We start from the raw sequence: 11,442 nt of genomic DNA on the forward strand, positions 1-11,442 counted from the left end.
CCTCCCGCAGCTTTACTTTTTAGAGATGCCAAACTGCTGCTACTCATGAGAGGAGGGGACAGCTACAAGCCCTGGTTTCTGAAGACCTGGTCACACTTGACAGGAAGGGAAGATCCTGCACTCCCTCAGTTGCTGTGATTGATTGGTACAAACACAGGGTTTTGTAACAGTTACACCTGAGCTTAGAAGAGGAAAGACTAGGCAAAGCTTTTGCTGCAGTGAGAACCGATGATGGGGGAAGCTGTCTGCATGACTGACCTCATACTTACAAGACAGGAAGTTAGTTTATTACAAATTTACTTACAGAAACTTTTCAGAATTGATAGACCTGAGCATAGAAAACTTCCACAACAAGAGGTTTGTTTTTAGATTTAATTCAAAGTTCCTGTGGGCCAGAGCTTATGACCACTCATCTTGGCCACTCTTAACCCAAACGCCATTTAACAATCCTGCATGAGTCCGTACAAAGGGGGACGGCATTCACCTATTTCACTTCATTTGCGACCATTTTATACACAGACGTGTTATTTACAAAATTAACATTGTTTGTATCATCACAGTGTTACTTTCACACTTACTTACATCAAGCTTCCAGGGATCACTACTTTCAGAAGTACTTTTTAGAAAATCTTTTGTTGCATTTTCCAGCTGCTTTAAGTTAAGACATTTAAATTGTTTATTCTCAGAAAAGACTTTTCTCTTTGAACATTCTTTTAAAGGATCAGCAACATTATTACCTAGCTTGTGTGATCAGAATCACAAATAGCAAAGGAAAGGCACTACCACCCCATCCATCCCACTGTGGTGCCGGTTTCCTAACTGAGTTCCTGTAGTTGGATGCAGAGGTAGGGTACGCAGGCTCAGCCCCTGTCATCTGGGGAAAGTAATCATCATCTTCAACTATTTTTCCAGAGCAAAAATTTCCACTTATGGAAATCGTGTATTTCTTCACCTCAGAGAGCTGGCATGCACCTTGAAAGTCTTACACCAATAGAAAAGACACTTCTTCAAAAACACGAGAACTTTGTAGAACAAGGAGTTATATACACAGCAACATTCAATGGTGTGGGCAAACAAACAAGAAATGCAAAGACTTTGCATGTGGTAGATTATGGTTGCTTCCCTAACAGCAGTTTCCATTTGCCACTCATTCTGTCACAATTTTATTCAAGTCTGTTAGTTGACACAACTTAAGTAAGTAGGGCTTTAGCTCCAGAATTTACGGTGACCTCCTTTTATACCTGATAATGGGGTTACTAGGAGTATGTATCATTGTTGTGTAATTTACAGGTGGAAAATAGCCATTGACGAGATCAAATTCATACAAACGAAGCAAAGTAGACCAAATAGTCTTAATCTGAACATAAGCAAAGTTTTCTCCAATGCAACGATGACGGCCTGGAAGGGAAGCCATGAAGAGCAGTTAGAATACCTGGTTATTACATCACCTCTGACAACAAGTTGACTTTAAAAGTTTTATGCAGACAGTAATTGCTGCTTTACAAACATGATGCTGCATGTACACCATTATGGAACTCCATTAAAGTGTTGTTTTATAAGCTATCACTGCATAAACCAGACTTGAGTAATTAGCAATGTGAATGAGACACTGCTGTTCTGTGCTCACCTGAAGCGGTAATTTCTGTATCACCAAAGCAGCTTTTGCAACACTGAGAAAAGGTAACAACTCTGACCCTACTGTGGTGATGTCTGCAAACTGTTCTGGCAGTTGTGATTAAATGCAGACTTTTACCTGCCTTAAACTGACTTTGTATTACCAGACTTTTACCTTGACTTGAAAAGACTTTGAGTCAATTTTCATACATGCTAACCTAAAGATTTGTATTGACTGCTACTCTGAGTGACATACACAGCTGTTACTAATGCAAAACTATCATCAGCTTCATTCCTTTAACAGCACTTCCAGGCAGGTGTGAAAGAACAAACATCTATGGTGAGGCTGCAGCACAGGGCAGTGCCCTATGAGATGATCAGTGTGAGCCACTCCAGGGCCAGCCCACAGGAAGGCACTGCCTGTTCTTACTCACCAGCGCCAAATGGAACATATGCAAACTTCTCTCCAGCTGCTGAGTTATCTTGGAGATACCGGTCAGGCTTGAAGTCTAGGGCGTCTCTCCAGGAGTCCCTGAGTCTGTGGTTAACAGTGGGAGATACACAGACCTGATGGCCAGGGGGAATAGTATATCCAGCAACAGTCTACAAGAGAAGAGACAAGACCCAACACATCATAAAATTTCTCTGTTTTAATTTTTAAAGCGTTGCCTGAAGTGCTGCATCCTGAGGCTTGAATTTCAGAAGAGGTTTTGGCTAAGCTCGTTCAAAATCAATGCAGCCTAAACTTTGTTTTACTTGTACAGGGCACAATGTTCAAACAGTTGCAGAAAGCTGTCAGATGCTTTAACAAGGCCACAATGCTACAGAGAGTGTTTTTTAAAAAATGAATGAACCTAAGTGTACTGACAGCATTTGCCATGAGGGAGGCATTCATTTAAAAAATTACTTGACTTTCTATCTTATTTGTACAAACAGCAAGATTTCTTTTGGATTTACCTAGCTTGTATTAAGTGCAAGTCAAATTTTTCTAAGGTAACTATTAAAAATAGCTGGCAAACAAAAAACATCTTTAAATGGTAGCACCAAACTAAGACTGAGTGAGACCAACAGCTATATTTAAGGGTTGGGTTTGCTGAGTAAGACTGCAGGTGGCTGTTTCCAGGTCCCCTCAGAACCTCCCCTTCTCCAGACTGAACCCTCAGCCTCTCCTCACAGAAGTGCTACACTTCTGCCCTCTGCTTCCTTCACTTCATCAGTATCTTGATTGCTGGGGGCCAGAGGGGTCCAAATCCAGACACAATTCCAGCTGATGGTTACAACTACCAAGCTCAAGGTATTAGTTGCTTTCTTCAGCCAGCACTAGCTACAGGCCCACTGATGCAGCCCAGGCTCCCACTAACTTTTGTCCCTGCCAGTAAACACGGCTTCTTCGTGTTCTCCTCCTGCCAGTAGGGACACCCCTCACCTGGCCTTTCCCCACCCTATTGTAGGGAAGTGAAGCTCACCCCAACGCGTGTACTCACCTGGGGAGTCCTGGCCATCCTCATTATGGTCATTATAGGAGGTCTAAGCCTAAGAGTTTCTTTTAGACAACGATCCAGCAAACTGAGATCCTTGAGCTGAAAATACAGAGAAAATGATGTACCGGTACATAGCCAATTCAACAATTCAATTTATTCAACACAAACAAAACAGTATTTTATATCATTTAAAAACAAATTCAAATTAAAAAACTCAAAAGAGTAAGCAGCTCGTATTTGCACTTATTAGTTACCGTGATAATTTTTTTTCTCCATTTGATTCCGTTAAGAAGGGAAAAATCTCTGACCAGTGCAATCAAATATGACTAGTTTCTTACTGATCCATCTCATGGGTGTTTTCTGATGCCTAGTTAAAGAACAAAGCCACACTGCATCCTTTTCCTCAGTGGGAATATGAAGATCCTCCTCTACAGAACAATCATTTCTTGAACAGACATCATAGGAACTGTAATTTCCTTAATCAACACTGATTTAAAAAAAAAAAAAAAAAAAAAAAAAAAAAAAAACAACGAACAGGGGCAAGCTAAAATTTGCTTTGAGAGGAGATGGAAGAGATACACTGGCACAGAGTGTTATCACAGAATGACTGTGCCAGATCATGAGTCTAACACAAAGCATGTGACTACATTTTACATTAGTTTGGGGTTTTTTTTAAATAAGCATCTAAAAGCACAAAAATACCCATCAGGAACAATGTAACACACAAACCTGGTCATAATGTAATGGTGGCAGATCATCCCCACAGACTGCTTTTTGTTCTGCATAGCACTTCTCTTGTATGGATTTGTCTCTGGCTATGAAGAAGCCAAGCCAGGCACTGGTGGTGGAGGACGTGTGCTGCCCGGCCAGGAGCAGCCCGATGAGCATCCCAGCAATTTCATCATCTGTCAGTGGGCGCCCATCCCTGGTTGAGGGGTGTTATGTTAGAGCTTCAATTATCAGGTTTCCAGTTACAGAAGCACTTAAAATTTGTTCTAATATACTGCTTTTCTCCTCCTTCTCTTTTGTTGCCTACCCTAAATGGAGCAGTGAAAGATCCAGGGGTAGGGAGAAAGGTGAACAGAGGGAGAGATACTCTCTCTAGGAGCCTGGAAGAAAATCATTACCCAACAGCCAGCAAAGAGAAAGGAAGCCACCTTGTGACCACTGATGAATCTCAGAAACTGAATAACCATTTACAAGTACGGTGTTTAAGCTGTTTTTAAGATTGTTTTAACTGAAGAGTTCAAAGCTAAAGTAAAACATCTATAAATGAGACGCCTTCAAACCCTTGGCTTACCTGTATGAAGCATCAAGTAGAGTTTGGAGCATGTCATCCTCCTTTTCCTTAGATTTTCGACGTTTCTGGATAACCTTGTAGAAGATACTCTTTATTTCTCTGTGTGCTTGGTCTCGACGCCTGCAATTCAAACCACTTCTATTAGCAACTTTATAGAAAGTAACAAATAAAAATCATGGAATGGTTTGGGTTGGAAGGGACTTTAAAGATCATCTAGTTTCAACCCCCCCCTGCCATGGACAGGGATGCATTCCAGTAGACCAGGTTGCTCAAAATGCTTATAAGGAGTTATTGGGATGTCTAGAATAGCTTATAAACAAGAAATGGGAGCAGGGGAAAGAGGGGAAACAGGAGAATCCAAACAACAAAGAGGTTTAGACAAAATGCTTAAGTTGCTTCATCTGTTTCTTCTGGTACCTGAAGCTCGGCAGAGGCAGCCAACCTGGCAGAAGCCAGGCAGCATGACTAAAACCCCCGTCCAGGTCGGCATACAGCTTAGCCACCTTCTCATTCAGCATGCCTCTTATCTCCTTCCCGTGTAAGCAGTGGCTTGCTGTCAAAATGATAAGTTCTGAAAGGGCTTCAAACAGGTCTGAGGGAAGAGTTGAAAAGCGTTACTGAAAATGCATTTCAAGCAAGATGTTACACTTTATGTATTTACCAAGTTTGTAGAAAAGAAAAATAAGTAACTGGACACAGATTAATAATTTTTAATAGTTTTAGATTGTTTTACTAGGAGAATGAAGAAGCATCTAATTTTAAATTCCTCATGTCTATCAAGTCTCTCTGGAAACAACATTTTTGATAGATCAATTGCAACAACTTTCTCCTTTCTCAAAATTTTTCTGGGAGAGCTAGTAATCCTTCCAAAGTAAGCCATACAGCACAAGCTCAATCCTTAATAAACAGAAAATAAATCATAAAACTTAATCTTGAAATTCAAACCCATGGGAAACCAGTTAGTTTTGCTGCTCACTGAATTATTTTTATACAATAATATTGATACTTTAAAATATACAGTTACAGATACTATTAACTGTACTATATATAGTATCAAGTATATACTTACAAAATAAATATTAACTATATTACAATATGTATGTATGCTATCTTATATAAATAGTATATGTTTAACTGTAAGTATGTATGTTTAAATAACTTACACTTCTGACACGGCTATGCCACTGCAGGCTTGCAACAGTGGTGATGCACTATGTATAGCAGGCTCGTTGGGAAAGACAGGTGAGAAATGAAAGGGGAATTCCACTGAGATCACTGACTTAACCATATCAGCTTCAAAGATGCAGTTTTTCAGTGCAGAGGATCCCTGAGACCTCCGACAGGCTCTTGGAAGAGCAGTATCTTTTGCATGGGACTAAGAAGGGGTTACACTGAGCCCACTTGAATCATGCAAAATGAGCCTGATTTAGCCAAGCAACAGGCACACTCTGTGAGGTGATTAAGAAAACTAAAGATAGTCCTTCACTCCCGTCAATGATTTTCTGAGCAACTTTATTCTCCAATAGCCTTAACTTTGATTAAACAAAATCTGCATTTTGCATGTTTCTTCTGATGTTCATACAATTTTACCTATGTCATTCTTCATTTCTTTAATATTGCAGTAAATCATTTACAAAAACATACTGCAATGGCCTTAATGCCTTCCCAGAAAATCAGAGGAAAAACGCATCTGATTTTACTTACTTTTTTCTCCACTCTCTCCCCATGCTTTGAAATACTCTTTTGTTTCTTCTTCAATCACCGATACATGCTGTTTAAACTGGGCAATGTTTAGGCCAGTTTTGAGCATCTTCTTCTGTTCCAAAAACACCTAGAGCAACCAAGACAGAAAAAGCAATCAGTACAAGGATCATGAGAATGTAATTAACAACTTATTAGCATTTGTACAGTAAGAACATACAGAAGTAAAAAGAGATTATGATTAGGACTGCAGGCTACAACAGATACTCATATTTAAATAATGGGTAATATTCTGGTTTCCACCACCTTTGCTTTTCAAGCAGAAGTTAGCAACATCCAAATGAAACAGTAGCTCAAGGGAGCTGCAATTCTCTTTTGCAATACCAAAGCAAAAAACAGTTTTAGTATTGTTACACTTTATCCCTGAAGATACAAGAAGTATTAAAGACTGAAATATGGAATCCACTCTAGATCTTTAAATACAGAATCACAAACATAATCAGGCCAGTCCTTGCAAAGTCTGGATTCAGCCTGTGATCCTCGTGATGTGGCCTCCTTGCTTTCTCTCCCCTGGAGCGTTTGTATTCTCTCATGCAGTAATTAATACCTTACCTCTGGTCTAGAGGTGCACCTTTCCTTTACCAGGCCCTCTGATTTCACTGCCCAAGAAGTCAGACAAAGCAGCAGGAAGCAAACTGCTTCCTAGGAAAATGGTCACCTTCATGTCCTTCTTTACCTCTTCCGCTTTTTCTTTGTAAAGACTCATAGCTAACAAACCTACTGGTAAAAAGCCCTTTATAGGAGGAGAACCATTCAATAGATTGACAAAATATTGACTCAGGAAATTATTCAACCCATTTTTAAACCCTAATTAGGAATGAGACCATCTGTCCTATAATTCCGCACTGTACCGTAAGCAATATACCAAAAATTGTCTCCCCACCAAGGGCTCTGGATGTACTATAAAGTTGTTCACAAACCAAAAGACACAAAAAGAAAGATTACTTCCTGGAAACTTCTGGTTTCAGAATGTAGTGGGGACTCCAACAGTCTATGAGAGCATACACACACCACACAGCAGAGAGACAAGCACATTTTCCCTTGCAACATGCTAGCCAATCTCCAGCTTGACAGAGACAGGAATGGCACACAGGAGTGAACACAAACTGCCATTTCAGCTCCTATTGACACAAAACTATGTTCATAGAGGCTTGGAGGGAGGAGACAGACAATGAACTTGAGGTGATATTTACTAAGACTGTGCATAAACAAACAATTACCAGCATTACTGGCAAATAAATAACTTCTTTCTTTTAAAGAGTAAGGAGTGATTCTTCTAAAAACATGACTGAAAGTTACTATCAGACTGAACAGAGAGAGGCTTAGCAGCTTGAGCAGAGAGAGAAGGGAGCCTCAGAATAAAGTTCCAGATGACCCATCAATGGCAGAACACCAAAGAAAGTTTGAACGGCTCTCTAAATGCCTTCCCCTACTAAAATGCTTTCATTTCACATTCTGCTAGAGGTGAGCTGATTTTTTGTGTAGTGCTACCACCACGACTTCATTTCAGTAGATGCTTTCATTTCAGTAGATGTCTGAAATGAAATCGTGGTGGTAGCACTACACAAAAAATCAGCTCACCTCTAGCAGAATGTGTTCTGGCCAAACTGGACATACTACCTCTCTAGCTTCACAGAGAGAAACACACGACTAGAGCCAATCAGTCTATGTCAATAGCAAAGCCCCTGCATCTCCCAGCTGTGGGAAAAGAGCAGCCCAGGTGGTTTTCTCAGGAACCTGAATCTGCAAAGATAAACGATGAAGTCCTCCTCGTGTCAAAAGTATGAATTAAGTAGGCATAGCCACAGACACCCAAGGCTTGATGAGTAATACGAAAAGAGTAATCTTTTGACTAAAACAGAACTAAAAAACATTCTAGGGAAAAAACCTGGGGTAACTCTAGAAAAAGATCGTATTTCAGAAAAAAAGCAGTACATGGTGGAACAGTGGGGTAGGTCCTAAAGAACACAGTTGTGAGAAATGCCTGTTTCCAAGGAGCTTATAGGAAGTTATAAAGAACTCCTGAAAGACGAAATGAGATTCCATCAAAGAACTAGCTCATGAATGAAGACAGACATTCAAATCATCTCTAAACAGCAGTGTGAAAGCAGAAGGCAAAACAGCTGTAAGAATTGGATGAACATTCACAGGATTAAGGACAAACCAGCACCTTTCAGTTTCAAGCAGGCATCCCATGACAGTCAGAAGTCAAAGAACAAGCACAACACAATGAAAATCTGGCCAGATAGGCAGTCTGCTTCTGACTCATAGACACCTTTCTAAAACTAGGCTATACCAGAGAAGAACTGAAAGATGTACTGCAGAGAGTCATGTACCTCTACACTCTAGCAGCTCCAAAATGCATCCACAACTCTCTCCCTGACTTTCTGAGGAAGGCCTTCAACTGTCAGAACTAGTAGGTACAAGTGCGTTAGAATGGCCTCACTAATGGAAGAGGTCTCCCAGGACACAATAAACAACCTCCTGCTTGTTATCCAGGCTGCAGTCCTGCTGGCTTCATCCACAAAGCAAAAAGATGAGCTACACAAGTCCATCAAGTGCAAAAAACCCCACCACCCAACCAACCAATCCTCTCCCCAAACTTTGTGACACCATCTATCCATGATTTAACGCTTCCTGACAGAGCAGGTGGCAACTAAATTCTCCTTTACTAATTTACAAAGCAGCAGGTTGTTGGTAGTCAGTTTTATATGAGATTTTAAAGGAATGGGGTAAGGGGGATTGGAACTACATGATCTTAAGGTCCTTTCGAACCCTAACTATTCTATGATCCTAGAAGAACAATGTACACACTTTGTGGATCATTGCAAAATGCAGGTGTGGAGAAGAGACTAGAGATTACTGCTCCATAGGTACATAATTAAGAAGGCAACAATCACTGCATGAGGGAATGAAGAGGCATGCTAAGGAGGAAAAGTATTGACGGCCACAGAAACTATTACCAGTCAACTTACTGGCATTTATACAAATAAAATGAAGCCAAACTGAAAATCCAAACATAAAGTATGTCACTATGGTGCTTCTGCCACCAGACTACTCTGCTGTACAACAGGCCGTTGATGTCAGCATACACTGAATCCAGAGTCCCAGTGGAGCGAGTCCATCCACAGACAAGTTCTTCTTTCTGCAGCTTAGGAGTCTGTCATGGCAGACAGCATGCACAAATGAGACAGCCGCCAACACTTGACTTGGAAACGATGCCCCATGACACAGCCACTGTGTTTCCAGACCCATACAGCCTGTATTGTGCAAGCACCCACAGACTGATTTGTGTCTGAGCAAGACAAATCTTGTGGTGCAAACTGCCAAATTAATACTCCTGTATCTAGATCTGGCATGGCATGAATGAAAAATTATCGCTCTTAAAACTCTCTCAGAGGTAAGATCTAAAGTTGCTTGCAAGGGAAAAGTAGGCTGCAGTCAGTGGCAGGCAGTAAAGGAAAGAAAAAGAGACTCGCCTACTAGTTTTTCCTCTATTGTGGGATTAGATGGTTTCAAGAACAAAAAGAGCATCTAGACTAATAAATGGCCAGGTGACTTTTTTAAGCAACCTAAACATGTTCAGTGTTGGTTGTCAACCTGAGGTCATTGGTGTTGGTTATCGACCAGAATTGCATCAAACACCCAACTCCACCTCACAGAGTAAACAGCTCAGGGCTGCCTACTCAGAATGTAAATTAAGCTACTTTTCTACTTATCTTATATTTAAAATACATACCACATTAGGGACATCATAAGCAACGCCCTTGCCAAAAACTGGTGTGGTTAACCGAGAGTATACATCCTCTGCATTCAAATCTTCATTTTTACTGTTGAAGAGTAGAGCAGCAGCATCACTACCCAGTAAGTATGTGAATGTCTTGCCAAACATAGTGAAACTGAACACAGGTCCATACTGAGAGAGAAAAACAAACGAGTTTATTTAAAATAAGAACATTACAAATCATTAAATTGGTATCTGTTTATGTACAGGCTTCTATAAATCACTTACTCTCCTAAAAACTATTTAGAGATTGAAAAAGACATAAATATTTTAAACCACATTTTAAGTTCTGTTCTCAACATACTTACTAGCGATACCTAATGTTGTAACAAACACAGAAGACCTTGCACGTTTTAAAACCATTTAGTTTAAAAAATGTACACAAAATATCACTTACAGTACAAAAACCAGCAGGGATATTACAGCACATGCAGCCTCCAGTAACCCACAAACACTGTTACAAAAAATCCTGGATTTGGAGTTAGGCATAGGAAACTAAAAGCAACCAAGACTTTAAAATTTAAAGGCCATGTCCAGCAGATCCTCACATACTGAATTTGTCTTTCTCTGAGCTAAGCAAGCTAAGATTTAAGCTTATGACTCTAAAAACCTTTAGACAATGTGAAACAGATCAAGAAATCTTATTTCATTGGAATAAATGCTCTACTACCTTAGTCCATTTCTTTCGGGCTGTCATAGTATAAAACCTACTGAAATTTTATACATCAGCCCTTTTAACATTGGAGAGGCCTTAAAATTCACCAAATTGCCTACACAGGTGGTCAGCTGCATTCCAGCCTGGTCACAGATTAAAGAGTGAGATTGAAAGTTCCCAATTAAGGCAAGAAATAACGTCATGAAAATAGCTTTTTAATGAACCTGTGATTCGGCCATGAGCATTATCCAAACACAGAGACATATTTTTTGAATCTGAATCACAATAGGTATCTCAGAAAACACTGTTTCTCTAACAACGACGTACATAAAAAGATCTGTAGAAAGAGGAGCCTACAGCGCATTCACTGTGCACATTGTGCGCTGTGCAACACGCCTCCATTCCATAGTCAAGGTGGTAAATAAGGATTAACTGATTTTAAACAGGCTCCAGATACAGAACTGGACAGATACACAAAAATGTTTCAGCATATGCTCAGGTGACCATGTGGGGAAATGTACCTTGTCATAAGCGTTCTCCAAAAATTCAATGGGACTTTTCCCAAATGTGACTGCATGTCCCAAGAAAGGGATGCTCGATGAAATGTAAGGTGGGTATTTCTGAGGAAGGAAAAGAAAAACAACTATTGATTTTTCTTCAGAGAGTAATAAAATCATGTCCCTTTCCATAAAAACTAAACACAGAGGAGGCTTTATCCATGTTTTGCTTAAACACTTCTGTGAAAAGGCCAACTTTGGACAAGTGATTTTTTTTTTAAATAGAGTAAGAGCGGGTCACGTTTCAAAGCAGTAGGGGTTACAACAAAACCAATACAATGAAGATTCCT

At 40.1% G+C, this 11,442-nt stretch overlaps 1 protein-coding gene across 1 annotated transcript; it reads right to left on the reverse strand.

Annotated features, from left to right (window-relative positions):
* Positions 1-1,049: 1,049 nt before the first annotated feature.
* Positions 1,050-11,210, reverse strand: LOC104409125 (lanosterol 14-alpha demethylase). The gene is made up of 9 exons (XM_010018915.1): positions 11,117-11,210; positions 9,896-10,072; positions 6,100-6,226; positions 4,813-4,987; positions 4,396-4,515; positions 3,825-4,020; positions 3,099-3,194; positions 2,049-2,217; positions 1,050-1,398 (listed from the first exon to the last, which is right to left on the reverse strand). The coding sequence occupies exons 2-9, from the start codon at positions 10,046-10,048 to the stop codon at positions 1,220-1,222; spliced, it is 1,215 nt and encodes a 404-aa protein (XP_010017217.1). The 5' UTR covers positions 10,049-10,072; positions 11,117-11,210; the 3' UTR covers positions 1,050-1,219.
* Between the last annotated feature and the right edge of the window lie 232 nt (positions 11,211-11,442).

Source organism: Nestor notabilis, unplaced genomic scaffold, assembly GCF_000696875.1.
Source record: "Nestor notabilis isolate BGI_N333 unplaced genomic scaffold, ASM69687v1 scaffold5047, whole genome shotgun sequence".
Lineage (NCBI taxonomy): Eukaryota > Metazoa > Chordata > Aves > Psittaciformes > Psittacidae > Nestor > Nestor notabilis.